The 27,802-nt window shown below is 62.7% G+C and overlaps 2 protein-coding genes across 8 annotated transcripts; both read right to left on the reverse strand.

The window, feature by feature from the left end:
• Positions 1–1,640: 1,640 nt before the first annotated feature.
• Positions 1,641–18,229, reverse strand: TCIRG1 (T cell immune regulator 1, ATPase H+ transporting V0 subunit a3). 5 transcript variants are annotated; one of them, XM_074998130.1, is made up of 20 exons: positions 18,100–18,229; positions 17,421–17,541; positions 16,901–16,979; positions 13,224–13,453; positions 10,302–10,396; positions 10,002–10,128; positions 9,782–9,864; positions 9,378–9,471; positions 8,488–8,700; positions 7,137–7,287; positions 6,748–6,887; positions 6,507–6,664; positions 5,732–5,822; positions 5,493–5,611; positions 4,980–5,193; positions 3,845–3,961; positions 3,576–3,695; positions 2,904–3,024; positions 2,021–2,192; positions 1,641–1,894 (listed from the first exon to the last, which is right to left on the reverse strand). In XM_074998130.1, exons 2-20 carry the CDS (start codon positions 17,535–17,537, stop codon positions 1,813–1,815), a joined length of 2,523 nt encoding a protein of 840 aa, XP_074854231.1. In that variant the 5' UTR covers positions 17,538–17,541; positions 18,100–18,229; the 3' UTR covers positions 1,641–1,812. The 5 variants fall into 5 exon arrangements, with proteins under 5 accessions (XP_074854231.1, XP_074854232.1, XP_074854230.1 ...); XM_074998131.1 differs by having other exon boundaries at positions 2,904–3,021; positions 10,302–10,399; XM_074998129.1 differs by having other exon boundaries at positions 10,302–10,399.
• A 5,840-nt stretch (positions 18,230–24,069) lies between these two features.
• On the reverse strand, positions 24,070–27,433 carry NDUFS8 (NADH:ubiquinone oxidoreductase core subunit S8). 3 transcript variants are annotated; one of them, XM_074996073.1, is made up of 7 exons: positions 27,208–27,309; positions 26,622–26,678; positions 26,448–26,510; positions 25,377–25,466; positions 25,007–25,179; positions 24,488–24,616; positions 24,070–24,278 (listed from the first exon to the last, which is right to left on the reverse strand). In XM_074996073.1, the coding sequence occupies exons 2-7, from the start codon at positions 26,659–26,661 to the stop codon at positions 24,147–24,149; spliced, it is 627 nt and encodes a 208-aa protein (XP_074852174.1). In that variant the 5' UTR covers positions 26,662–26,678; positions 27,208–27,309; the 3' UTR covers positions 24,070–24,146. The 3 variants fall into 3 exon arrangements, with proteins under 3 accessions (XP_074852174.1, XP_074852175.1, XP_074852176.1); XM_074996074.1 differs by lacking the exon at positions 27,208–27,309 and adding an exon at positions 26,781–26,969; XM_074996075.1 differs by lacking the exon at positions 26,448–26,510 and having other exon boundaries at positions 27,208–27,433.
• Between the last annotated feature and the right edge of the window lie 369 nt (positions 27,434–27,802).

A 27,802-nucleotide genomic window follows, 5' to 3' on the forward strand; every position in this document is an offset into this window, starting at 1 on the left:
AGGGGGTGGAGCTCTGGCAGTGGAAGGGGCGGAGCTGAGGCACGGGGTGGGGCTCTGGCAGTGGAAGGGGAGGAACTGAAGCAGGGGGTGGGGCTCTGGCAGTCGAAGGGGCAGAGTTGAGGCATGGGGCGGCGCTCTGGCAGTGAAAGGGGAGGAGCTGAGGCAGAGGGTGGGGCTCTGGCAGTGGAAGGGGCGGAGCTGAGGCAGAGGGTGGGGCTCTGGCAAAGGAAGGGGAGGAGCTGAGGCAGAGGGTGGGGCTCTGGCAGTGGAAGGGGAGGAGCTGAGGCAGGGGGTGGGGCTCTGGCAAGGAAGGGGAGGAGCTGAAGCAGGGGGTGGGGCTCTGGCAGTCGAAGGGGAGGAGCTGAAGCAGGGGGTGGGGCTCTGGCAGTGGAAGGGGAGGAGCTGAGGCAGAGGGTGGGGCTCTGGCAAGGAAGGGGAGGAGCTGAAGCAGGGGGTGGGGCTCTGGCAGTCGAAGGGGAGGAGCTGAAGCAGGGGGTGGGGCTCTGGCAGTGGAAGGGGAGGAGCTGAGGCAGAGGGTGGGGCTCTGGCAGTGGAAGGGGTGGAGCTGAGGCAGAGGGTGGGGCTCTGGCAGTGGAAGGGGAGGAGCTGAAGCAGGGGGTGGGGCTCTGGCAGTGGAAGGGGAGGAGCTGAGGCAGAGGGTGGGGCTCGGACGTGGGCACAGTAGTCCTTCTGTGGCTATTAAGGGCCCTTGCTCTGCGCTCTCTCCCCAGGGCTGCCGGGCCGGCGCCGCCTCCGGAGGGAGCTGCCCCCCACCCTCCTGCAGGAAGCCATCCAGCTCCAACACCCCCTGCTCGTGCCCCAGGCAGGAGCCCGCAGCTTCCAGGACAGCTTGGCTGTGCAGCGCCCTCTCCCCGCCGAGCTGGGGGCCCCCCTGTACAAGCCCCTCTCCTACCACGGCGTGTACGTGGGGGCCAAGCCACGGGTAGCACCGTACCCGCTGCCCGCCAGCCTCCACCCATTGGACATCTACGCCGCCAGCCCCCCGGTGCTGAACTACGGGCAGCAGTGACAGGCAGCCAGGCCCTGCTCCCAGCAGCTTCAGGGGTAGGTGCCTAGGACACCCCCTGCCCAGTACTCCCCAGTCTGCAGTACGCACAGGCAGGCTGAGCAGGGAGGGGGCTGGCCAGCCACACGTTTCCCCGGTGGCTCAGCCTGGAGGAGCCCAGCCCCCCAAAAGTTGCATGAGACTCTCTGAGGAGCGGCAGCTGCAGCCCCTGCCCAGGGTAGGCCGGTGCCCAGGGCTCCATGCACACAGCTGGGCTGAGGCTGCCCCCCTCCCACCCCGGCAGGAGCTGCCTTCCGCATACCCGCTAGCCCAGCCAGTGCTGACCAGGGTGCACCACCAGACCCCAGGCCCCAGCTGGCTGGCACACGGTCCTCGCCCGGGGCGCTGAACCCGCTTTGCAAGGGGAAGACAGAACCCCTGGTGCCAGGTGGGATAAGTGCAGCGCCCCGCCAGCCGCGCGAGGCGCCCCTTCCATGACAGGTTCAGCCAGAGGGCAGGGCAGTGTCACGCTGCAGCAGTGGGGAGCTCCCCCAGGCATGCCCCACCCCCCCCCGCGAGTGCCACCCAGGAGCCAGCGGGTTCCCCTCCCGCACCGACCGGGCCCAGAGCTGTTTCAGCCTTTAATCGTACAAAAGACGGGAGAGAGGTAGATCTGTGGGGCATGGGGGGGGCAGCACCGGGCTCTGGGTGCAGGGGGGCAGCGGGAGGCCAGTGTTGAAGGTGCAAGCCCAAGGGAGCCCCTGCCCCAGCACAGGAGAGGGCAGCAGCCATTAGAGGGGGCGGCCCTACTCCCAGCTGTCGGGGGAGAAGGCGAACGGCGTCAGCTTGTACCCGGCACCCACGTAGAACTTGTTCTGGAACTCCACCCTGCAAACGACACGGGACGGGGTGGTCAGCGCATGCCCGGCCGCCCCCCACAAGCCCCCCAGGGGGTGCTGGGCTCCAAGGCCAGGCAGACCGGGGCTGCTGGAGGGACGGGGGGCGGGGACGCACCAGTGCAGACGCAGGGCGTGCAGGAAGGCCGACAGCCCCTCCATCACCAGCAGGATGGCCACGGTCAGCACGGCGAAGAAGGCGAAGACGGGCACCAGCAGCACCCCGCCCACGTAGGTGCGCAGCAGGAAGCCGTTCCGCATCACCATGGTCCACAGCACCTCCGAGAGCTCTGCGGGGCGCCCGGGGTCAGAGCCGGGCACGCTGCCCTTCCCCCGCCTCCCCCTGCCTCGGCACCCACCCTCCGCCCAGCCTGGCCCCCTCCGCCAGCCGCCCCCCCACCCAGCCTGCCCCCCCCCACAGCCTCCCTCCCCCTACCTGGCCTGGCCCCCCCGCCAGCCACCCCCCCGACAGCCTCCCTCCTCCTGCCTGGCCTGGCCCTCCCTGCCAGCCGCCCTCCCCCCCGCCACAGCCTCCCTCCCCATGCCCAGCCTGGTCCCCCTGCCAGCCACCCCCCCACAGCCTCCCTCCTCCTGCCCGGCCTGGCCCCCTCGCCAGCCGCCCCCCCCACAGCCTCCCTCCTCCTGCCTGGCCTGGCCCCCCCCGCCCAGCCTGGCCCCCCTGCCAGCCGCCCCCCCCACAGCCTCCCTCTGCCTGGCCCCCGCGCCAGCCGCCCTTCCCCCCACAGCCTCCCTCCCCCCACCTGGCCTGGTCCCCCCACCAGCTGCCCCCCCCCCAGCCTCCCTCCCCCACCTGGCCTGGTCCCCCCACCAGCTGCCCCCCCCCCAGCCTCCCTCCCCCACCTGGCCTGGCCCCCTGCCAGCTGCCCCCCCCCAGCCTCCTTCCCCCTGCCCAGCCTGGCCCCCCCCCCGACTCCCTCCCCGCTGCCTGGCCGGCTGCCCCAGGTTTCCCCCTCCCCGCAACTGCCAGGCCCCACACTCACGCGCGTGGGCCAGGCTGAGCGCCCACAGGCGCAGGTAGGAGGCGGTGTTGGAGATGCAGCCCAGGCAGTACTCGATGGTGTGGATGGCCTGGTGCATGAAGACTTCCGAGAACTCAAACTGCTGGAGACACAGCGGCAGGCAGGCGGGGTGAATGGCAGCGCTCGGCCGTGGGGACCCGGGGGCAACGCTTGGCCGTGGGGAGCAGGGTGCCCTGTCCAGTCACGGGGCAGAGGGCAGCACCACATGTGAGCAGGAGGGCACCGTGCCCAGCCGTGGGGCAGCACTACCCATTGGAAACTGGGCGCGGTGCCCACCTGCTCCCCTCCAGCTTTAGCCCGCTGAGCTGAGCTGTGGCCCACCCACCAGCTCTCGCTGCCCGTGGCCTGTGCAGACACGTGGCCCGTGGAGCTCACCAGAGCCCAGGTTTGCCACTGGACGGGTCTAGTTCTGCAGTGGCCCAGCCAAGCCCCTTCCTGCCCCCATGCCCTCCCCCAGATGCCACGCTCCGTGGTCCACATGCCGAGAGCGGGTCCTTCCACGCCAGGGCCACTGCACCACGGCTGGGGCCTGCCTTGCTGTGGGGCTCCCCAGTGCTGCAGGACCAGCCACGGCACTGGCCCCAGCCGGTGTTAAATCAGTCCCCTGCCCTCTCAGGGCCACGGGGGCCTCACCTCAGGCTTGGGGCTGTGCCCGCCACGCTCCACGTCGCCCTCCGTCACGTTCACCGAGTTCCCTTGCTCCTGCGAGCTCAGCAGCGGCTGGCGATCTCCGGCATTCCCAGGCGAGTCCAGCTGTGCACAGCCCAGACCCACATGTCAGACGTGGCGTGGGGCGGGGGAGACCCAGCCCACACCCCTCACAGCACCGGGCCATCCCTGGGGATCTGCCGCTCCCCTGCTGCGAGGCCCTGCAGAGCAAGGCCACCCGCCCAGCCCCTTACCCCAACACGAGGGCGCTCCCGGCGGCGGTGCTGGCACCACAGGTATACGGGCATGCCCAGGAGCAGGATGGGCACCGATGCCAGAGCCAGGATGACCAGCACATTCTGCACCTTCACCTGCAGTGGGGCAAGAGCAGGGAGTTGTGGGAGGCCACCCCGCCACGAGCCGCACCAATGAGGAGGGGGGTGCCAGGTGAGGGGGCTGTTGCTGGCACCAAGGGGAAGATGCTGGACTGGCAGGAGGCTGGCTGGGTCCTGTCACTGGCTGGGGATATGGCTGCACCTAGCACCGAACCCGTTGTTCCAGGGGCTCCCCTCTGGGTTGCAATCCCTCTGCTGGAATGTGGCGCCCTCCCCAGGGGGCCGGCGCAGCCCCAGTGGGTGAGCAGCACCTGGGAGCTGGAGATCGGGTCCTTCCCACCACACCAGCGTGGGGGCTGGCCATGAGCGGGCTGGGTCAGGTTGTGATGGGGCATTGGCTGAACCGGAGGGTGCAGCGGGGAACCAGCCTGGGTGTGGGCAGCGCAAAGGGACAGCAGATGGGAGCCTGGTGGGTGTTGCCCGTCTGGGGAGCAGTGGGCACTCGGAGGAGGTTCCTGATCCTGGTTGCAGCAGATGGTTGTCAGGGGCTACCTGTCCCCATTACAACGGGGAGTTGTCAGGGTTACCTGTCCCAGGGGGCACCAGGGTGGTTGTCAGGGGTTACCTGTCCCGGGGGACAGCAGGGTGGTTGTCAAGGGTTACACATCCTGGTTACAGCAAGAGATGGTGGGGGCGGGGTTCACTGTCCTGGGTACACTGAGTGGTTGTCAGGAGTTACCTGTCCCGGGGACAGCATGGTGGTTGTCAGGGATTGCCAGTTCTGGCTACAGCATGTGGTTGGGGGTGGTTACACATCCCAGTTACAGCGAGCAATTATGGGGCAGTTATCCATCCCAGTAGTTGTTGGGGATTACCTGTCCCGGGTACAGTGAGTGGTTGTCGGGGGTTACCCATCCTGAGTGCAGTGGACGGTTGTTGGGGATTACCTGTCCTAGGTATACATGGTGGTTGTTGGGGTTACCTGTCCCGGGTACAGCGGGTGGTTGTCAGGGGTTACCTGTACCAGGTACAGCAGGTGGTTGTCGGGGGTTACCTGTCCCGGGTACAGCGGGTGGTTGTCAGGGTTCTCGGTGAACAGGAACATGTCGATGAAGTGGATGAGGATGCTGGGCGCCAGCAGGGAATTGATGGCGCTGAACATGACCCACTTGTAAAAGATCATGAAGACGAGGTAGCCAAAAAGCGCCAGCAGGAAGACGGCCTCAGGCAGGAAGACCAACACCACCTTGTACCGCTCCTTGAAGTGCCTGTGTACAGCAAGATGGGGGTCAGCCCTGGCCCTGCGTGCCCAGGGCCCTGCACCAGCGTTCCCTGCAATCAGCTGCCCAGGAGATTCAGGTGCTGCCCAGCTGGTTAGATGGGAGGGGTGAAGGCCCCGTGCTCAGGCTCTGGTCCTTGGCCAACAGCTTCCTCTCAGGGCCTCCCACAGACACAGATCCCGGGGCCCAGGGAAAGGAGGGTGTGCGCCAGGCTCTGGGGTCCACTCCTGTAGGAGTGGCAGGGCTGAGACACAACTGACAGGCCCAAGCGGGGGGGACAGGCTCACAGGTGGTTAAAGACACCGAGCAGGACCCCGAAGCTCATGTGGACGATGCCCAGAATCACTGACATCTTCATCTTGAAGGAGTTGAGGAAGTTCAGGTGGTTGTTAGCCATGCTCCAGATCTGCGGCCAGGAGAGACAGGGCGTCAGAGCCGGCCTGGCTGCGTGGCCCCTGGCGGAGGGGCGCAGGGCTACGGTGGGGGGGGCATCACCCAAAATGCCCTCCTGTCTCTCCCTACTCACCGGGTCGATCCCAAAGGGGTAGGGTCCCTTGAAGACACCAGTGACGTTGGGGTCCAGAGTGAGGAAGCTGTGGCTGGCCAGGTATTCCGGGCTGAGGGAAATAGGGTGTCAGTGCCGAGGGCGCACAGGGGGCTGGGCAGAGGGGGGCCCAGGCCGGGCAGTAGGTGGGGAGGCAGTGCTGACACAGAGCAGGTGGCAAGAAGAGGGCACATGGGGGACAGGAGCCAGGACTGGGACAAAAGGTAGGGAGATCACAGGGATGGAACAAGTCCCACAGGCAGGTTAGGGGGCAGGGGACGAGGTGGGGGCAGGAGAAGAGGGAGCTGGTGGGGGGCAGCAGGTGGGGGTGCAGCGTCCTGTGGGGTGAGCAGGCAGCAGTCCCATGGAGGGTAGTGAGCAAGGTACCGGACGGGGGTCCCAGGGACAGGGGATGGGCTGGGCTGTGAGGAGCAGGACACCGTGGGGCAGGGAGTAGCCTGCAGACAAGCCAACAGGGTTCCTGCAGGGAGGGCAGAGTACTGGGCATGGGTCCCTGTGGGGAGCAGGAGACCAGACAGGGTCCCATGGTAGGGGAGGCAGGCAGGGGACACGTGGCAGGGGAGCAGGGTGCCAGGTGGGAGAGCAGGCAGGGCTACATGGCAATGGGGGCAGGGTCCCAGGCAGGGGGTACGTGGCAATGGGGGCAGGGTCCCAGGCAGGGGAGCGGGCAGGGGGTACGTGGCAATGGGGGCAGGGTCCCCAGCAGGGGAGCAGGCAGGGGCCCCGCCGTACCCACCTCCAGTGGGAGCGGTTGGCCATGGTGGCCACACTCCAGGCGGAGGGGAAGATGGTGGTGGCCTTGCTGAAGCACTCGTTGTAGATGAAGCCGGTGTAGATGGAGAAGGCCCCCATGAGCAGGATCAGGTAGCGCCCCTCAAAGAAGGTCACCCAGATCTGGGGACAGGCAGACTGATGCAGGCCTGGCTCTGTACCAGCCCCAGTGCCCCCCACCCCCAGCAGGGACCCCCGCCACTCACCTCGTTGCGCAGCTCCCTCAGTCGGGGGCTGTTCTCTGCCAGCACCATCCAGAGGGCAAAGAGGAACATCAGAAGCCCATGGCCCACGTCCCCAAACATGACGGCAAACAGGAAGGGGAAGGTGATGATGGTGTACGGTGCTGTGGAGGTGGGGAGCAAGTCAGACAGAGCCCCTCCTGCCCCACATGGGCCCTCCCAGCCCCTTGCAGGCCTGACCCACCCTGGCACAGCCCTGATGTGGGGGAGGCACCAGCTCTGATCCCGTGTGGGGGACTGGCTGGATCGGGGGCGGGGGGAATGGGACATGGGGTTTTTCCCCTGCAGGGGCCGATCCATCCCCCAGGGCCGGGATTGGCTGGCTGGGGGGCATGGGCCCAGGAGTCCCTTACCTGGGTTCACCTCCTGGTAGCTGGCCACCCCATAGGCATCGACAATGTTCTGGAAGCCGGCGGTGAACTTGTTGGTGCGGATGAGGGTGGGGGGGCTCTCGGAGCTTGGGATCTGGTGGACGAACGACTCCACCCCCGAGCCGCTCTTGTGCTGCGAGGAAAGGGGGCCTGGGACCAGGGAGGCAGAAGGAGACACCCGTCCCCCTCTCCCTGGCACATACATTGCCCCCAGCCCCGTGGGGAGCTGGCTGGGCCGGGGATGCAGCCTGAGGATGGCAGGGCGGGGGCAGGCATGGCCGGAGGGGTTGGGGGAGGCGAAGGACACAAGGGGAGAGACGTACCAATCTGTCGTGTGGGGGTGGGCAGGGGAGAGCTTTGCAGATCCATGGAGGGAGGGGGGCACTGGCAAGGGGGAGGACAGAGGCACGTGGCATGGAAGAGAGGGTACAGGCTGGGGGGGTTAAACCAGCAGGAGACACCTGCTGAGGCACAGCACAGGAGGAAGGGCAGGAGAGATGCAGCCTACTCCATGCGGGGAGGACATGTATGCAGCCAAGAGGCAGGGCTTGGGCAGAGGCACATACTGATCGGAGGCGGAGGGGACAGGATCTATGGCCAGGAACGGGTGGGAGGGCCTCCCAGGAGAGAGCCACGTGCCCGCAGCTGGTGAGCAGAGGGCCCATGGCCAGCAGCCTGTGTCTATAGGTGGTGCACATCAGACCATGCCTCAGTGCACAGAACAAAACTTATTCCACACATGCCTGGTGGGAGGCGCCACATACTGACCCACCGGGGGGGAGGCACGTACCAAATTGTGGCACAGCAGCACGTACCAGTCTGCGGGGGGGCACTTATCAATCCGTGGTATAGAGGGGGCAGGCAATGGCATGTACTGATGGAGGGGGGGCAAAGGCACGTACCAATCCAGGGAGGAGAGGGGGGTGGCAGCACATACTGATCTATGCGATGTGGGGGGCAGTGGCATGTACCAATCTGGGGGTGTGGGAAATGCAGTATTCGGAGAAGGGGATGGTAGCATGTACCAATACAGAGAGGGGCACTGTGGTGGTGGCATGTACCAAGCTAGGGCACGGGGGGGCGAGGTGGCACATATCACTGCAGGAAGCCGGGGGGTGGGGGTGGCACATACTGATCTGTGGCATGGACCAATGAGGGGGGGAAATGTAGTGATGGGGGGGTGGCGGCACATACCAACACAGGGAGGGGAGGGGGTGACAGGATGTACCAATCCAGGGCAGGTGGGGGGGTGGCAGCACATACCAACACAGGGAGGGGAGGGGGTGACAGGATGTACCAATCCAGGGCAGGTGGGGGGGGTGCCAGCACTTACCGATCCTTGGCGCAGGGCCTCCTGCACCTGCGGCAGGTCACGCATGGGGCACCAGACCTCGGCGATGAGGCACTTCTCAATGACGTTGAAGCTGCACTGGTTGAGGATGAGGTAGATGGCCTTCATCTTCTGCACCTTCACGCGCCAGGCTGGCAGCATCAGCACCACCTTCTGCAGCACCTGGGACAGGTACTGCTCCGTCTCCCCCAGCACCTGCCAGGCGAGGGGGGTCACGGGGCAGCCACCAATCCCCAACGCCCCACCCAGCTGGCACCCCAAGGCCCCCACCCCAGTATTCCTTCCCTATCTGCCAGTGTCATCCGCCCCCTTACAGCCGGGGACCCCTAAGGCTGGAGGTCATTGATCAGGGAGAGTGCCTGGGACACACCCCCCACAGCCCCCAATCCCACTGAGACAAGGTCGTTTATTGGGGAGCATTCCCAAGGACCCCTTGCAGCCCCCCGTCTCACCGCAGTGAGGTCATTTATCCAGGGGCATCCCCAGGCCCCCCCCATGACCCCCCAGCTCACTATGGTGAAGTCGTTCATCGGGGGCATCCCCAGGACCTCTTGCAGCCCCACATCTCACCGCGGTGAGGTCGTTTATTGGGGAGCATCCCCAGGAACCCCCCCCATAACTCTACCTATCTCACCACAGTGAGGTCATTGATCCAGGGGCATCCCCAGCCCCCCATGGCCCCTCACCACAGTGAGGTCATTTATCAGGGGGCAAACCCCAGGACCCCCTGCAGGCCCCCATCTCACTGCAGTCAGGTTGTTCATTGGGGGACATTCCAAGAACCCCCAATAACTCTCCCCATTTCACCGCAGTGAGGTCGTTTATTGGGGGGCATCCCCAGGAACCCCCCCCGTAACTCCCCCCCATCTCACCGCGGTGAGGTCGTTTATCTGGGTGAGCAGCCCACTCAGTGTCTCCATCCGTTCGGCCTCCCTGTCAGCGTAGGGGTACGTGTGGCAGTGGAAGCTGGGAGAGACGAGGGGGGTGAGCGGGGGGAAGGCTGAATGAGGGGGAGCTGAGTATAGACAGCCGGGGTGGGGGGCAGAAGGGGGAGGGCGGAGCCAGCCAGCCAGAGAGGGATCCCATTTCCCCCAGGGCGCAGGGGAGGTGAGGGGCTCCCCACAACCCCCCGGGGGGGTTCCTCTCTGAGCCCAGCTCCCCGAGAGCTGCTGTGCCATGGCAGCGGGGCCCCTCACACAGCAGCGGGGGTACGCAGCGCCGGAGCTTGGGGCAGGGGCGGACGGGCGGCGAGGGGGATGGGGCTGGCAGCACTCACCAGTCGGAGATCTTGCGGATCTTCTGTCCAATCTGCTCCCCCCAGTAGGAGATGAGGAAGATAACCCAGGTGATGCTCTCACCCTGTGTGTGGGGGGGGGGTGGCATGTCACCCCTGAGCCTCAGCACACCACTGGGGCAACTGCAACCTCCTCCCCCACTTCCCCGCCCCAGATAAACTCCCCACCCCACTCACGGCCCCCCGGGGCCCTGCTCCTCACCGTGGCTGGGTCCTCCATGGGCTCGGCCATCTCCACGAAGTTGGCGATGAGGTACCCGCGGCAGGCACGCCACAGCAGCCGCTCGAAGGCACTCACCCGCCAGGGGTGTATCACGCCCGCCACAAAGCTGGGGGAGGGGGGAGAGGAGAGACCCAAGAGAGGGGGCTGGCACCCCAGGGTGCAACAGCCCCCCTCCCCCCAAGTACCACAGCAGGGCTGGCACCGCCCCCCACCCCTATGCCTGCCCCACAGCAGCTGCCCTGGCTGCGAGTCATCCTGCCCGCTCCGGAGCTGACTCACTTGATTTTGACATCAAGGCGCTGCGCCATGGCTGGGTTGAGCAGGGGCTCCTGGTCTGAGAGGGCGCGGGGCCGGGTGGGGGAACCCAGAGACGCCTGCTGTGGGAAAGAGACCGTCAGGGGAACCGCCCGGCCTCAAAGGGCCTTCTCCTCCTCCCTCCGCCAGGCAACTGGCAGTGTGGTGCCCCCACTTACCCGGCAACCAGCCCCTCAACCTCCTCCTCCGTTCCCCAGGCAGCCAGTACCACGATGCCCCCGCCTCCCCAGAAACCTCTCCCTCCTCCATCAGGAATCTACCTTTGGTCCCCACATCCATCAGTGCCCAGCCCTGGGGGGGGGGGCTCTGCTCCTCTCCACCCTGCCCACCAACCACTGGGACACCCCCTCTCCACCCATGCGCCTCCCAGCTTCCCTTCCCTTCCGCCTTCAAGCCTGCCAAGGAGGGCCCCTTTCGCGCATCGTGTGTCTTGCATGGGGCCAGCTCAGCAGGCCTGCTTCATTGAACGCGACTCCCCAGAAGGACCGTACATGCTGCTGCTGCATGTGACGTTATGAAGCAAGTCTGTGATGCACTGGGAGGTCAAGAGATGCCCCCAGCCAATCCTACAGCTGCAACAACCAAGGACCAGCCAGAGCGGTGATGGTCCATCAAAGGGGACCCATCCCCCCAAGGGCCATTGCAGACACTTTTCGGAGAGAACGCATACGCAGTTGGGACCATTTGACCAATGGGGACTGCCCAATCCCAAGGACTTTGCACCGAGTTGGAAGACACTACTGAAGAGGAGAAGGGACACCCTAACTTAGCGTCCCCCTATTCCCAACTCAACCCCTGGAAGAAACCTCTGGAGGACAAAGACTTTAAACTGAGGAGGATGGTCCCAGGCTGGGAAAGGGAGGCCAGCCTGTGTATTGGGGGGCTGCAACCGGCTTGTGTCATCTGCCAAGGAGAGACCCTGCTTGATTAAAATCCCGTTTAGTCATTAGGACTGTGACTGTGCGTTTCTTTTATGTTTATCTCCAAAGTCACCAACTTCCAAGCTCTACGCCTGCCGCTCAGACTCACTTAAAATCGAGCCTTTCTGTAGCCACTGAAGCTGGTTTCTGTTGGACCTAAAACCGTGTGCTCTGGTAGAAGGGAGTGGGAAATCGCAGCTTGGTTTGCGAAGGCTTGGGCACATCCTGTCCCCATGGAGGGACTAACTGGCTGAAGCCTCATGAATAAACAGGTTTTGACATCCCTAACTTGCTTTGAACTGTTTGTCATCACCAGTGGGTGAGGGAAACATCTCAGAACGGGGGACACCCTAGCCCCTTCCCCAGGTGACCACAAGGCTGGAGTTAGTGCCCCCAGGAATTCTGGGCCCAGCCTTGTTGGGGGTCACACGCACTCAGGGCCAGGGAGGCCTCGGGGTAAAGGACATGGCGGTGGGGACTCAGATCCTTTCACTATAGTGCAGCATCTAGGGAAGCTCCCCTCAATAGCAGGGCCATTCGCCCGCTTACATGAGCACTAGCACAAGGGTCAGCAACCTTTCCGAGGCGGAGCGCCGAAGCGTGCCAGGTACGGTTTGTGTGTCGGCAACGCTCTTTAAAGTCACCAATCGTCCTAATTAAAACAGCTTCATTCACAAATAAATGCAGATGCAGAGTTTTATCGTCTCGGTCTTTCAATCTCCAGCCAGCCGGGCTCTCTAAGTACCTAAAAATGTCCGGGATTTTCACACAGGTTGAGCCTCTCTTCTCCCGGATTCTCTGGTGGTCCGGCAACATCCGGGATTGGATGGGACAATGATTGTTGCTACACTAGGAACCCCAGCCAGAGGTAGCTGGGGGCTTGGTTGGTCTGGCAGGCAGACCCGGTGGCTGGGCAGAGAGCCCTGCAGGCCCCGGGTGGGGAGCCCCGGAGGCCAGGGGCACAGAGCTGCCGCTGGCCCTAGGCAGGCAGCCACCACCGGCCCCAGGCAGGGATTCCCAACAGCCAGGGGCGCAGAGCGGAAGCCTGCACCAGGCTGGGAGCCGCTGTGGGGAGCTGCATGGGGGGAGGAGGGGCAGGGCTGAGATCCCGCCTGCATGCCAAAGAATATCGGCTCGTGTGCCACTCCTGGCGCCCGTGCCGGGGGTGCCAACTCAATGCCTGGGGAGGGTGTGGAATCGCCATCACTGGAGGTGTTTTTAAGAAGAGGTTAGACCAACGCCCATCACAAACAGTCCGGTTAGGACTGATTCCTGCCCCAGCGCAGGGGACTGGACTAGATGACCTGCCAAGGTCCCTTCCAGCCCAACGTTTCTGGGGTGCTATAAATTAACCGCTGGCTCAGGAGCGGCTGGGGGCGCGTTTGTGTAACTCAGCTGGGTGCGTCTCTGCCAGGGCACAGCCCGGTGAGTGCTGGAGCCACGCAAGCTTTGTACCAGCATCACGGCGTGAGAGGTAACCTAGGCTGGCAGTGTGAGGTAGTGGGGGATAGGTGCGGGGCTCACAGAGGGGGTGGGGCTCCTGCAGAGGTAACCTAGGCCACCAGGTGACACCTCTGGACAGCCGACAAAGGAGGAGGTGGAGCCCGAGGGGTTTGAATTGGAAGTGGGAGTTGGGAAGCAGTTAGTGTGGGAGAGAGAGAGAGAGACAAAGGAGGGGGCCAGGCCCCAGCTCCAGGGGCCTCTCCCCAGCATGGCTCGGACTGGTTGTCTCTGCCTGCTGTGCTGCCCCTCTGTACGACGCCCTGTCGGCTAATAAACCCGCCCTTCTCCTGCTGAGTGAGCCGCTCCTGCCAGCGGACGGGGTGCAGAGCGTGGGGACCCCTGCACCCCGTTACAGGCGGGACCGAGGGCTCCGCTGCCCCCTCTTGGATCCCGTCACACCCTCTCAGCCCCCCGAAGCCTTTCCTTCACCCCCAGGCCCCTGCCTTGCCCCAGCAGTACTCACCAGCTGGCCGGTGAAGCGCTGCCCCTCGCGAAGGACGTGCACGTACTCCTGCAGCTCCCGCAGGCGCCCGCCCAGCGACTGCCGGTTGCGGCTCACCTCCTGCAGCTCCTGGGCCAGCTGCTCGGACTGCTCCTGGATGTGCAGGGCATCGCGGGGCAGCGGGGCCTGGGGGCTCTCGGGGCAGGGCCCCAGCACCAGCCCCGCCTTCCGCAGCTCCTGGTGCAGGAACGCTGCGCGGCAGAAGGTGGGGCCTCATCAGCATTGCCTGCGCACATCCTCCCCACACTGGGACAGAAGCTGCAGCCTCCCCCCCGTGAGAACACGCTGGGTCAGACCAATGGTCCGTCTCACCCAGCGTCCCCTCTTCTAACAGCGGTCGACGGCAGATGCTTCATAGGGAACAAACAGACCCGGGTGACTACTGAGTGATCCATCACCTGGTACCCGATCCCACTGCTGGAGGCCATATTCAAGGAGTGGGTGGATCAGAGATTTGTATTGTCGCGTTGTGAGATTTTCTGCCTCCTTATCTACCCCCTTCCTCATGGGCCCCTAAAGTTGATTGCTGCTGCACATTGAACAGCTATTTACAGAGAACTGGCTGGTCCAGGCTGGGATGACTTAGTGGGTGTTGATCCTGCTTGAAGCAGGGGGCTGGACTAGATGACCTCCTGAGGTCCCTTCCAGCCCTCACATTCTATGATTCTATGACTCCACCCAGAGCCTGAAGCTGAGCCCTTGACCACCCTGGCCCATACACATTGTTGGACCTACCCTCCGTCAAGAACTTAGCTTGTTCTTCTTCAGACCCCAAAACAACAAGCCATCTTGGGGCAACTCAGGGACAAGCAAATGGCATGAGCCTTCAGGGACAAAACCTGCATCAGAGGTGTGGAAAAGCAGAATCCACGGTATTTGTAGCAGGAAAGAAAAAAAGAAAAGGAACGTGTGACATCACTGAATTTTTAAAACAAATGCAAGGACCGTTTCTGCAACCACTGCATTAAGTGTGCGCCAAACCTTGTACCAGACGGACCAAATGCGGTGTCCAATGAAAGCTGGTGATTCACCAAAATTGTTTATGCTGCTTATGTGTCTGTATCAGGTACAAATACTGGTTCTTTACCTGTCTTAGAAATGTTTTCGTGCTGGATTTCACAATGTAGGTCCAGTCACCTCCCAGCCAGGCTGAACAAGGGAACAGCCCCGACGGCCTCCAATGCACATCTCAGGAATTTGGCTCAGATATGTTATCGGGGAGTCAGCTAATGGCAGAATGCCCCCAAAAGAGAACGACAGGGTGACCAGCCATCCACCACTGAGTACGTGCCCAGGAGCAGGAAACTTCCCTCCACATGGCAAGTCTAAACAGAGGATGTAGGCAAGTGGCCGTTTTAGCCTCAGCTTCCAGCCTCCATCTTGTGAGCAGTTTACAAGAACGTCTCTGCTATGAACTAAGCCTCAATGGACCAGGGACCATCGTTCAAAGGATGTATTTCCAGAGACTTTTAAGACAGCACCCTACCACCTGCTATAGCCTGCATCAAAAGATTGGATTGATGTATGAAATTTAACCTCTTTGACAAGTTCTCTCTCTCTCACCCTGTTCTTTCTTTCTTTCTTAATAAACCTTTAGATTTTCTATTCTAAAGGATCAGCCCAACGTGGTGTTTTGGGTAAGATGTAAGTATATATCACCCTGGGGATGTGGCTGGTCCCTTTGGGGACTGGAAGAACCTGTGTGGATTTGGTGAGACATTTTCACAACCTCTTATCTAAGTAAGGAGGGATACTGGTTGGATCGTAGAAGCTGCTGGACAGCCTGTGGGATTTGCTTGTGTAACTTCTCGCTGGCCAGAGAGGTAGCAGAGGTGCACTTCTGGCTGGTTTGGTTTGCCTCATATAGGAGGGAACTCCAGTGTGGGCTGTAAGTGGCCTGATTTCAAGCAATTTGCCCAGGTTTGGTTCTCTTAGCAGTACCCAGCAAACCTCCTGTACATTACAGAAGGAAAAGGAAGGACCAAGTCGTTAGTAGGACCAAGCAGAACCAGTCAACGAAGCAAATTAAGCTGGCATAGAAGTGTCTAACGATAAGTCATTAACTTCCTTCTTCTTCCTTTTTTTGTTGTTTTCTGAACTTTTTTTTTTCTGCTACATATACCCTGGATTCTGTTATTTCCCCTGTAGAGTAAAATTTTCCAATGCATATTATGGCTTTTGTTAAGATCCCTCTTCATAATTCCTTTTCATCACTCTGCCAGCTGTGCACAATAAACCCCCCTGCTTGCTTCACACCCCCTCTCCAGACTTTGTTTCCAACATCCCCCCCGATCTAACGAAGTGGGTTTGGGGCAAGAAAGCTCCTGACTTAATAAATTTGTTAGCCTCTAAGGTGCCACAGGACTTCTCGTTGTTTCTGAAGTTACAGAATAACAGGATTACCCCCGCCCCCCAAGGCTTCTCTGAACCACATATACTTGGGGCCTTCCCTACATCCCTGCAGCAAAGAGTTCCACTGGTTGACAGTGCGTTGTGTGAAAAAATATGTCCTTTGTTTTAAACCTGCCGCCGGCTCATGACACTGGGGGCACTCGGTTTCCTGTGTTATGGTAAGGAGTGAATAACATTATCTTATTTACCTTCTCCACATCCACCACCATTTTACAGGCCCCTCTCCCATCCCCCCCTCGCCTGTCATCTCTTTTCTAAGCTGAACAGTCCCAGTCCTTTTAATTTCTCCTCACCTGGAAGCTGTTACACACCCTATTCACATTGTGGCCTGTCTCTGTACCTTCTTCATTTCTAACGTCTCTTTCTAGAGATGAGGTGAGGAGAACTGGGTGCGATACTCAAGGGGTGGGTGTATCAGAGGTTTATGCAGTAGCATTGAGGTATCTTCTGCCTTCCTATCTACCCCTTTCCTCTGGGGCCCCTAATGTTGATGGCCGCTGCACATTGAACAGCTGTTTGCAGAGAACTCTCTCCAAGGACTCCAAGATCTCTTTCTCGTGTGGTATCGGCTCATTCACCACCCATAACCCTGCCTACGTGGTTGGCGCTGTGTGTTCCCTGCTTTGCATTTTTCCACGCTGAGTCTCATCTGCCATTTTGTTGCCCAGCCTCACAGTCTGGGGAGATAGTTTTGCAGCTCGGCTCTGAATTTAACTATCCTCAGAAATTTTGCATCTGCTGCAAATTCTGCCGCCTCCCGGTTTACGTTTAAGAATCCTGTATGTTGACTAGCCCTGGGCTCAGTACAGACCCCTGGGGGACACCACTAGTTACCTCTGTCCTGTGTGAAAACTGATCATTTGTTCCTACCCTTTGTTTCCTGTATTTTAACCAGCTCTTGACCCAGGAGAAGGCCAGCCCTTTAAGCACAGGACGGGTTGGTTGGTTTAAGAGCCTTGTCAGAGCCTCTCTGGAAGTCCAGGTACATTATGTCCATGGGGTCACCCTTGCCCATGCGTTTGTTGACACTCAAGGAGGGAGCCAGCCTCCTACCCGGAGAGGCGTCCCTGCCTGACCGGGTGTCTGCAGCCACACACAGACCCTCCGCCTCACCACCCTTTCCTCACCACCCCACAGGCTCCCAGCCGCCCCAGAGCCTCTCCTCCCTCCCCTCACCCCATGGGCTCCCCAGCGTCACAGAAAGCCCCTGCCCCCGGAGCACTCACTGAAGGTCTTCTCCATGTCCTCGCAGCGCCGCACCTCACCCACGAAGCGCCGCTGGAAGGCGTTGACGTTGGGGTTGAGCTGGGGAGGCAAAGACGGCACATCACAGCCCTGCTGCTGCCTACCCTGCGGGGGCCCTGACTCCAGGGGGACCTGCCACCCCGACAGCCCCGGCCTCTGGGTCAGTGACCCTGACTCCTGCCCCCAATGAGACCTGATGCTAGGACACCTCCCCAGTGAGGGACCCCAACTCCTTCAGCCAGGGACCAGCAACCCTCTCAGACCCTCAGCCCGGGACCCCGATTCCTACACCTATGGGGACCAGCCACCAACTTCTCCCCAGCCCAGGACCCCAACACCTCCTGCCCCTCCCCACAGAGACCAGCCACCCCAACCCTCCCCACAACGCCCCACGCTCCAGGAAAACCAGCTGCCCCGAGCCCCCCAACAGCCCCGATCAAGACCCCAGAGGCCTCCACTCTAGCAGCCAAGACACCCCGACAGCCACCTCCGCACACGTACGTCTCTGAACTCCACGAGTCCCCGCTCGCCCAGCTCGCTGACACAGGCGTAGGCCGAGGCCGACTGCAGGAAGAGCTGGGCCAGGCACACCTCCTCGCTGCGGAACATGGACCCCATGGCGCTGCGGGGGGGTGGGAGAGTCAGTCCTGGAGTGGCAGAGGGGCGCAGAGACCCAGCTTACCCCCTGCCGCCCCTGGAACCAGGTTGAGGGGCGTGGGGACGGGTACCTCATCAGCCCGGGAGGAGAAGAAGCAGCTGTGCCGTGGGCAGGCGCTGGAGCAGGTGGCAGGGAAAGGAAGGGGGGCTGCCCTTGTAACCGCACTGCCAGCAGCTCTGGGCAGGGCCGGGAGCCCTCACGCCAGTCGGGAGGGGGCGATTGTGGCTCAGGCTCTGGGTTACACGGCTCCCCCACAACCTGTGCCCCATTGGGCCCTGCCTGGTTAATGCCCAACAGCTCCTCCCAGGTCCCTGAGGGCTCCCCCCCTCCCCCAGCCCCAGATGTCCCGAAAGCCCCACAAGGCCCCAGCCATCTGATTCCCCCAGCCCTGGACTCCCAGGCAGCCCCCGCACAGCCTGGACTGCACCCCCAGACTCAACCGCCCCCAAATAACCAGGCAGCTCCCCCCGGACTCCAGCTGCCTGGCTGGCCCCTCAGGTGCCGTGCTTGCCAGAGGCTCACCTCAGAGACGGCCTCACGGCTGCTGTGGATGCACAGCGACAGGGACCCGCCTGGGGACAAGGATCCGCAGCTCTGCCCACGAGACGCCCGGCAGCCGCTCAGCTGAGTCACCCGGGGGCTTTTCTGACCTCGGAGATTGCAAAATAGTTTCCAGTAGAACCGTCCCCTCCTCCCCCCAGCCAGCTCAGCCCCAGCCGCGCCTGAGTCAGGCTGGCCCCCAGGCTCGGGGCACACACAGCCGACCCCGTGGCCCAGAGAGGAGGCACCGGACGTCCCCGCTGCCAGGCCAGCGATCTGGGGAGAAACGGGGCTGCTCGGGGATCCCAAGTGCCCTCCGCACCCCATTGCTGGGCAGCTTGTGGGGCAGAGGGAGGTGAGCCAGGCCCCAGACTGGGCCCATCTCTCTGCAATGGGGCCACGCCCAGTTGGAGGCATTTGGGAAGGCTGGTTCCCCAGGTGGGACTTGGCCGCAGCGTTGGCTTCCTCGGGTCCCACTCAGGGGGTCTCTCATCTCCCCCACCTCTAGGGGCGCCAGCCGCCACACACTGCTAGCCCAGAGGTAACAAAGGGAGTTGTTAGTGCATCCCAGCCAAGGGCGGGCTTCTCTAGCGCCAGCTCCAGCTGGAGTCAAGGAGCCTGGTGCTGGCCCCGAGGGGACATGTCTACTCTGCAGCTGGAGACGTAATCCATTGGTAGGCATGTGCCGGAGCGTAGGGTCCTCTGACCTGAGCTAGGAACCACCCCTCCATCAGCAGGGTATGCCACAAAGTGGGAATTTGCTGCCGTATTTTTATGAAGCCCGCGCGTGCCTCAGTTTCCCCTATATTTCACATTGCCACCCCCGGGGCCAGGATGGGACTTTTTGCTCTCAGGCCAGGCTGAGAGATGGCCTTCCCTCTAAAACAGGCCGTCTTGCATCCACCTTGCTGTGCGCGGGTCCCGCCTTTGCTCCCCTGGGCTGGGCTCTGGCCGACCAACGCTTTCACCTTCACTTCAGTCTGCTGGTAACGGGAGACTAATAAACCCGCCTAGCTCACCAACGCTGCGTCTGGCCCTGCAACGCTGGCCGAGCCGCATTAGCTCCTGAAGCACGGCCCAGGCTCTCTCTCACCGGAGCCAGCCTCGCTGGGCAGGAACCGGGGAGCTGGAGCCCCAGAGGTTCAGTGGTAGGAGGCAGCCAGACCGGGACCCCTTGGGGGAAACTGAGGCATGCTGCCTAGGGACTGTTCCAAAGCAGGGGCACAACACGTGGGCTGCCCCCTGCCCTGGGTCAGGCTCCAGCGACCGGATCCAGTCCCGCAGCTTACAACAGGCTGCGAGGAGTTGGGTGGGCGGCACAGGGGGGCTAAGGCAGGCTCCCGACCCGCCCAGCCTATCCAGCTCACGGGTGGGCTCCACGCCCCGCCCCGAGAACCGACTCGGCAGCTCCCATTGGCCGGGCTCGCTGTGGCGGGGGGGGGGCGGTCCAGAGCAAGGAGGCGACTGGGGCTGGCGCTGTGCAGGTCCCCGCGGCCCAAGCGAGGGGAGGGGAGAGGAGGGGACAACGCGGCCCTGACCCCGCAGCCCCCGATGCCCCACGTGGGCCACAGCCGTGGCCTGGGCTGCCGCAGGCGGGCGGGAAGCGGGGCCCGGGCTCCGGCCCAGCTGCTCCGCGGGGAGCTCCGACGAGGGGAGCCCCGGAAGCGGCAGCGGCACGTGGGGCGGCAGCGCCCGGCCCGGCCCGGCTCCTACCTGCGGGCAGCGGCGGCGGCGGCGGCAGCAGGGCGGGGACTGGCGGAGCCCGGGACTTCCTCTTCCCCTGGCGCCGCTGCCGGGCCGCCCGCCCGGGACCTCCCCCCACGCCGGGAGGGGCACAGCGTGGGGAGCTGCTCCCTCCGCGTCACACCCCCACTCCCGGACCCCTCCCCGGCCGCCCAGCGCCCCCCCCCGTGTCACACCCCCACTCCCGGACCCCTCCCCGGCCGCCCAGCGCCCCCCCGTGTCACACCCCCACTCCCGGACCCCTCCCCGGCCGCCCAGCGCCCCCCCCCCGTGTCACACCCCCACTCCCGGACCCCTCCCCAGCCACCCAGCGCCCCCCCATCACCACCCCACTCCCGGACCCCTTCCCGGCCACCCAGCGCCCCCCCCCCGTGTCAACCCCCCACACCTGGACCCCTCCCCTGCCACCCAGCACCCCACCGTGTCACTTCCCCACTCCCAGACCCCTTCCCAGCCACCCAGTGCCCCCATGTCACCCCCCCACACCTGGACCCCTCCCCGAACACCCAGCGCCTCCCCATGTCACACCCCCCACTCCCAGACCCCTCCCTGGCCACCCAGCGCCCCCCAGTGTCCCCCCCCATACCCCAGCCACCCAGTGTCCCCTGTCTCACCCAACACTCAGACCCCCTTCTGTCCAGCACCCCCCCATGTCACTCCTCCACCTGGACCCCTCCCTGCCGCTCAGCACCCCCCATCTCACCTTCCCCCCACCCAGGCTCTTGTGTGCCCAGCGCTCACTGTCTCACCCACCCCTCCACATATAGACTCCCATCTGCCTAGCAGCCTCCCTGCCTCAACACCCCCCCTCCATCCAGAACCCACATCTGCCCAGCCCCCCCCAAACTCAGACCTCTGGCTGCCCAGCCCCCACACCCAAACCCCAGTCCACTCAGGGGCCCCCCCACCTCAACCATCCCCCCTACGTCCTAAACCCCCATCTGCCCAGCACCCCTGCCTCACCCCAGTCCCTCATTTGCCCACCCCCACACACACCTGGACTCCCCCACCCCTCCCAGTACCTCCCTTGTCCCAGCTCCCCTGTCTGACCATTTCCCCCCACACCCAGACCCCGGTCTGCCTCCCCCGCAAGCTGCCCCACACCCAGACCCCCCCGAACTTCCCCATCTGCGCCTCATCCCAACCCCCACCTGCCCAACCATCACATGCCCCCCTGAACCACCCTTGCCCCCCTCAGTCACTGCCAACCCCAGTGTGGCATATCCCTATGCATCTGGACAGCCCCCCCAGTCAAGGCCCCTGAGTCATCAACGCCAGTCACCCGTGGGGCTGTGCCCATGCAGGCGATGGCAGGGTACCAGGCCCTGGTGGGGTGGCTGGCCTGGGGCACTCTCTGGCTATTCTTGCTCCTAGCAGGAAGGCTGCTTCAGTGGTTTGAGCATTGGCCTACTAACCCCAGGGCTGTGAGCTCAATCCCTCAGGGGGGCATTGAGGGAGGTGGGTCAAGTAGATGAAAAAAGGGATGGTGCTTGGTCCTGCTAAGCAGGCAGGGGGCTGGACTCAATGACATCCAAAGGTCCCTTCCAGCTCTATGAGATGTGTAGCTCCCTATATATTATTATCAAACTGGATTCTCACCCCCTGCAAGTCAGATCCAGGCCTCCTGCTCCCAGCCCATCAGGGTCTGTGCCCCAAGGTTCCTGGGAGCCCCCACCCACCCCAGCATGGGGGGATTCCTGCCCCAGGGCAGGGCATCTCAGCCCCATGTCCAGCTGGAGTCACGTTTCCACAACAGCTATGGAAAAAGCTGCTTCAGCCAGACAGCTGACAGCCAATTTCCCCAGAGCTCTCAGTCACCACCCTGGCCACCAGATCCCACACTCCTAGCCAGGCTGCCTGCTTGCTCTGATAGGTATTTCTGGGGCTTCTATCCTTCTGCCCTTCCTCTCCAGAAATGTGCTACTACCACCACCCCAGCATCCATTCTCTGCCCTGCTGCTCCTGGCAGGCCAGAGGAACCAGCCTGCCCCGCCCAGCCAGACATAGCAGGGCCCCAGGCTGCACTCAGGTGTCTTTCTGGGCATCGCTGTCCACAGCTCAGCGTGGCCAGAGGCCCTGATCATGTGCCAGTAGCACTACCGCAGCTTCAGCCCTGCCACAAGCGTGTCCTGCTACTCCCTGTTGGGAGCCCTAGAGGAGCTGGGGTGTCTGTGGGGAGCAGGCCTCGGGCAGGAACGATGATGGGCAGGGCAGCCCCTTGAAGGAACAAGCCAGGAAACAAACTGGAGCTGGGCTTGTGGGTCCCCGGAGCCTGGAGGGGCTCCCAGCAAAGGAGGGGAGCTGAGGAGCTCACCAGGCATGTTGGACCCATGGGATCTGGACAGGGACAGCTGCTCAGACTGTTCTCAAAGGCAGTGGAGCCTTACAGGGTACCTCCCTCTCCAGCCACTGTCCATAGCATAAACGGTAGCTGCAGCCCCTCCCCCTCATCCCAGGCAAAGCTCAAACCTGGGACTCCAGGGTCTCAACCCAGCAGCCCATAGAGGTCAGACTGGGAGGCTCCCCACCCCAGCCTGCAGCAGGGTGATGGGGCCTCTCATGCACTCTGGCTCCTCCTGGCTGCTGGGTACCACCGAGGGGGTCCAGCAGGGCTGGCCTGCAGACCCCTCTCCTTCCCCTCAGGGAGCAGGTCTCCCAAGCCAGGTTAGAGAACCACTCTGGGGCCCCATCCTGCCCCTTTACAGCAGGAGGAATCCCCCTCCCTTCCCATTAGCTCAGGCAGGCAGCGAGGGACCCAGGTGGGATGCTGCAGCTGGCCCTTTGGCAAGGTGTTTGCAATCCCCACCAGTTGAAGTGGGCACTGGGACCCTTCAGCCCCGGGCCTGCTGGGTGGCACTAGCCCATCCCACCTGTGAGGGTGGCAGGTCCCATGCCAAGGCCCCAAGGCCTGAATCGAACCCGGGCAGAGCCAGAGCTGAGCTATTCTGGCTCACCTGTGGGATAGCAGCTAAAAGAGGCATTAAGAGTTACTTGTGTCAATTGCTGCATCCCCTAATTTCACCTGCAGCATCTCCCCTGGACCCCACACTAATATCTAAGCAGCAACTCTGGAACTGGAAATTGCGTTACCCCATGTGAAGCACGAGTTTGCGCCAGGTTTTCTCTCTGGCCCAACAAAAGGAGGCCTAGAGGCAGCAGCCCTCTCACTGTGGAGCAGCAGGTGATTCTGTCCAGCTTGAGGAGCTTGCAAGTGAACGCCTCTCCCCAGCAGAATGCCCTCAAATGTGGAAGGGCGGGGGGGGGCGGGGAAATAAAAAGCTCTCAACAAGGAGAGACGGCTTGATGCTGCTTGCCAGCTGAGGAGCTTTGATGTCCAAGCATAAGTAAAAGATCCCAGGGCACGGGGCCATCCCAGTCTTAGCCGAAGCTTCTATTTTGTTTTGAAACTTAAGGCTGTAACGCATTTGCCTGCAGGCCGCTCTGCTTTAACTTTGCAGAACAGCCCTAGCGCTGGGGCAATCCAAGATCGATGCTGCCAGAGGGGACTGGACTTCACCTCTGCTGGGCAGAGAGAGCCTCTAATGTGCACTGGGAACAATCACCCAGAGGGAGGGTGTTGCAGGCCCCTGCTCACCCACGTGTGGGAGGCAGCAGGTCTGGGCAACTGCCCACCTCTGCCCTCCCCGCTGAAAGAGTTGCTCAGCCAGGCAGAGCCCTGCTGTAGCTCCATGGAACTCAGAGCAAGCTGGCCCCTCCCAGGGCACAAAGGCAACAGCACAAGACAGAGCAGAGGGCAGGGACACAGCCCAGCCTGGCTTGGTGTCTGGCAGTGCTTCCCGCCCCGCCCCGGCGCAGCAGGGCAGGACTGGGCACCAGCCACAGAGCTGGGCTCCTCTTGCTGGAAGCAGGAAGGGGGCATTCTCCCCCCACTCCCCACACTTCTGAGCAAACTGGAGCGACTGTCCCATGGCTCCCCTGCAGGGCAGGGCCCCACGCCACTCCCAGGGCCCCTGGGAAGTTGCAAAGCCAGGTTGCTGTGCAGCACTGGGACAGCCACCAGCAGGGGACATGTGCCACCTTATTTCAACTCCATAAGCAGAGGCCCAGGCCCTGCTCAGGGCCTCAGCCTCCCCTCCAAGTCCTGACGAAGTGGGAGAGGTTCTAACAGACCGGCCCGCTATCCGCCACCCACTTGCTCCCTCCGCTCCCGCCCTCCCTACCCTGCTCCCCAAGACAGGCACAGGGGAGCACTGGCAAGGGGTATAGGCCCTTTATTTCAGGGGTGGGTTCAGGAAGCAGCCTGGGTGGCACAAGGGGCCCAGCTGTCATCGGTACAGATAGTCAGCCTCGATGTTGGCCGCGATCTCGACCTCCCACTTGTCCCCGTTGTTGAGCAGTTTCTCCTTGTTGTACAGAAGCTCCTCGTGCGTCTCTGTGACAAACTCGAAGTTGGGGCCCTGCCGGGATGAGGAGAGAAGAGTTTCCAGATGGGCCTAACCCCCATGCAGAGATTCACTGATGGACAAACACCACTTCTCCCTTACCCAGTGCAGAGATCTACCCGGCCCTCCCTCCCACCATACGGAGGCCCACAGTGGCCAAGATGCATGGGGTCACATGCCTGGCCCCCCACATCCCAGCCCCACATGCAGCCGGCCGCATTCACCTCCACGATGGCGTCCACAGGGCAGGCCTCCTGGCAGAACCCACAGTAAATGCACTTGGTCATGTCAATATCGTAACGGGTGGTCCGGCGGCTGCCATCAGCGCGAGGCTCAGCCTCGATGGTGATAGCCTGGGGAGCGGAGGGGAGGAGAGAGAACGGGTCACTCTCTGGCCCCATCACCTCTGCTCCAAATACTACGGGGAAATAGATTTTTTGCCCATGGGACAGAGGAAGAGCTGGTGCGGTTGCTCAGACAGCCAGGAGCCAGCTGGGTCAGCACCTGAGCCCACCAGCACCTCTCCCTCCCTGGGCAAATGCAGCTCATGCAGCCCTAAACACAGTGCATCCTGCAGGGAGGTATGTGAAGCCTTGGCATCCAAGCTGGGTAACAGGCCCCCACAGGGGACCAAATCAAGGAGCAGGGACCGCCCCCACCACCCCACAAGTCACTTGCCTGAGACAAGAATCAGAGAGGGGCTGGGAGCCTGGGGAAACCTCTGGAAGGAGGGGAAGGCTCACCTGGGCGGGGCAGATGGCCTCACAGAGCTTGCAGGCGATACACCGCTCTTCTCCGGATGGGTAACGGCGCAGGGCGTGTTCCCCCCGGAAGCGCGGGCTCAGGGGGCCCTTCTCAAAGGGGTAGTTGATAGTGGCAGGTTCCCGGAAGAAGTAACTCAGGGTTACACCCAGGCCTGGAGGGGGAACCAGAAGCAGTTAAAACCCACCCAAGGAACTAAGACCCCACTAAGCAGCACCCACACGATACATGATCTCCATGTGCCCTCCCCTGACCCCACTGTGGTCTCCTGATGGCCTCCCAGCAAAACCCCCACATCAGTCCCAATTCCATCCCAGATGACAACTCACCCCAGCAGAGCCCAGGGCTCACCTCGGATGAGCTCTGTCCACAAGAGGGTTTGAGCAGCCCGGTCAGTGATGGATTTCATGTCCATCTTTTCCTCCTGGGCATTCACATACTCTGTAGGGGAGACATAAGCCATCAACCCCCTGCACCAGCCAACAGGGAGAGGCTGGGACAGGCACCTATCCCCTGGGTACAGCACCCAGGCAGAGCCTGGAAAGGGGTGTGCAGCAGCTGGGGGGAATGGAAGCAACTTAACTTGGATTGTTGTCTCTGGGGGTGGGGAACCGTGGGTGCTGTAAGACCCAGGCAAGACTCCACACCCTCCAGACTGGATGCGGCACCCCAGGGGAGAGCTGGAGGGAGACTGGGGCCGCGTCTATATGTGCCGGCTACTTCGAAGTAGCAGCGCCAACTTCGAAATAGCGCCCGTCACAGCTACACGTGTTGGGCGCTATTTCGAAGTTGAAATCAACGTTAGGCGGTGAGACGTCGAAGTCGCTAACTCCATGAGGGGATGGGAATAGCGCCCTATTTCGAAGTTGAACGTCGAAGTAGGGCACGTGTAGACGATGCGCATCCCGCAACATCGAAATAGCGGGGTCCGCCATGGCGGCCATCAGCTGAGGGGTTGAGAGATGCTCTCTCTCCAGCCCCTGCGAGGCTCTATGGTCAGTGTGTGCAGCAGCCCTTAGCCCAGGGCTTCTGGCTGCTGCTGTGGCAGGTGGCGATCCATGCTGCATGCACAGGGTCTGCAACCAGTTGTCGGCTCTGTGGATCTTGTGTTGTTTACTGCAACTGTGTCTGGGAGGGGCCCTTTAAGGGAGCGGCTTGCTGTTGAGTCCGCCCTGTGACCCTGTCTGCAGCTGCTCCTGGCACCCTTATTTCGATGTGTGCTACTTTGGCATGTAGACGTTCCCTCGCAGGGCCTATTTCGATGTGGTGCTACCCAACGTCGAAGTTGAACGTCGACGTTGCCAGCCCTGGAGGACGTGTAGACGTTATTCATCGAAATAAGCTATTTCAATGTCGCTACATCGAAATAAGCTATTTCGATGTAGCGTGCACGTGTAGACGTAGCCTGGAGGTGCTACTCACTGTAGGATTCTCTCGGGGCTGTAACACTGAGCAGGCGGGTGAGACTCGGGCAGAGCGATCTCCCTAGGGAACGAAGGTGAATGGTTAGAGCGCTGCACTGAGCTCCCAGCACCAAGGGGCAGCAGGGGGGAAGGAGGCTCAGCATGGGGACTTTCCTGCAGCCACAGTCCTTACCTGTGCAGGAAGCTCGGCATATCACCCGCAGCGCTGCCATGCTGGGCCCAGGGCAATCTGCAATAGGGGGTGGGGGAGAGGAGAAGAGAGCATCAGCTCATGCAACCCAGTCATACAGGCCAGCTCTGCCCACCAGCCCCTGAATCCTGCACAACACACCCTATAGCCGGGCACTTCCCCGCAGGGGTCCTGCAGCACCCTGCTCCAGGGATGGGACCCAGGCGTCCGAGGCCCAGTGTAGAGCTCTCACCCCCCGGGACTCTGCAGCTCCCTGCTCTGGGGCAGGGCCTCACTCTGGGAGGAAGTGGAGGGGTGACCCCGGACCCATCCCAGCCGTATAGGGGGCCAGGCACGGCTAGACATGCAGCAGGCTGAAGGAACCCAGGCGTCCTGCCCCGCCCAGAAAGGGAAAGGGCGGGGGTTCCCTGGCTCCACCCACGAGAGACGCCCCGCTGGGCTGCCGGGCGCATGCGCGGCCCCCTGAAGGTCCCGGTGACCCGAGGCCGGGGGGAGCGGCTACTGAACCGGGCCGGGCTGGGTCAGGGCAGGGCCGCACGGTGTGCGAGGGGCCAGGCGCGGAACTCACCCCCGTAGGGACAGCACCGGGGACGGGGAGCCCGCTCCGCTCCGCTCCGAGGCTGCTGCGCGCGAGCGAGACCTGCCGGGGGGCCGGCAAGCGCTAGGGCCAATCCCCGGTCTGATCGCTCCTCATTGGCTATGAGACCGGATGGGAGGCGGGATCTGTATTCTGATTGGGCTTCTCGCACGTGACGTAAACCTAAGCGGTTGTACGGATTGGCGAAGGGGTGGGATTTAGGGTGGGATCCTCAAGTGGCGCTTCGGTGGATTGGTGGTTGTGAAAGGGGTGGGGCGGAGTCCCCGGCAGAGGCGGGCGGATTGGTGGGGAGGGATAGAGGCGGGGCCACATCTTGAACAAGGCGGATTGGTGGAGCGGCCTGGAGGCGGAGTTACACTCGTAACAGACACGTGGATTGGTGGAGCGTCCTTGAAATGGGGTTACGCAACAGACACGCGGATTGGTGGGGAGGCCTGGAGGCGGGGTTACGCAACGGACACGCGGATTGGTGGAGCCGGGGCCTTCGCCCTTCCATCTGCGCACGGAGGGGGCGTGGCGTGAATCCGGAGTAAGAGAGCGGTGTGTGAACGGGCCCGCTCCGAAT

Source organism: Carettochelys insculpta, chromosome 6 (genome assembly GCF_033958435.1).
Source record: "Carettochelys insculpta isolate YL-2023 chromosome 6, ASM3395843v1, whole genome shotgun sequence".
NCBI classification, from domain to species: Eukaryota; Metazoa; Chordata; order Testudines; family Carettochelyidae; genus Carettochelys; species Carettochelys insculpta.

Excerpts from the sequence above, each read along its gene's own strand:
- TCIRG1 (XM_074998129.1), bottom strand. The coding sequence starts at position 17,537 with ATGGGGTCCATGTTCCGCAGCGAGGAGGTGTGCCTGGCCCAGCTCTTC. Across the intron at positions 10,129-10,301 it reads CGCCTTGATGTCAAAATCAA|CTTTGTGGCGGGCGTGATAC; the intron begins GTGAGTCAGCTC and ends CCCCTCCCCCAG. Across the intron at positions 9,865-10,001 it reads CCATGGAGGACCCAGCCACG|GGTGAGAGCATCACCTGGGT; the intron begins GTGAGGAGCAGG and ends CCCCACACACAG.
- NDUFS8 (XM_074996073.1), bottom strand. The coding sequence starts at position 26,661 with ATGGCAGCGCTGCGGGTGATATGCCGAGCTTCCTGCACAG. Across the intron at positions 26,511-26,621 it reads ATGCCGAGCTTCCTGCACAG|GGAGATCGCTCTGCCCGAGT; the intron begins GTAAGGACTGTG and ends TTCGTTCCCTAG. Across the intron at positions 24,617-25,006 it reads AGGCCATCTGCCCCGCCCAG|GCTATCACCATCGAGGCTGA; the intron begins GTGAGCCTTCCC and ends TCCGCTCCCCAG.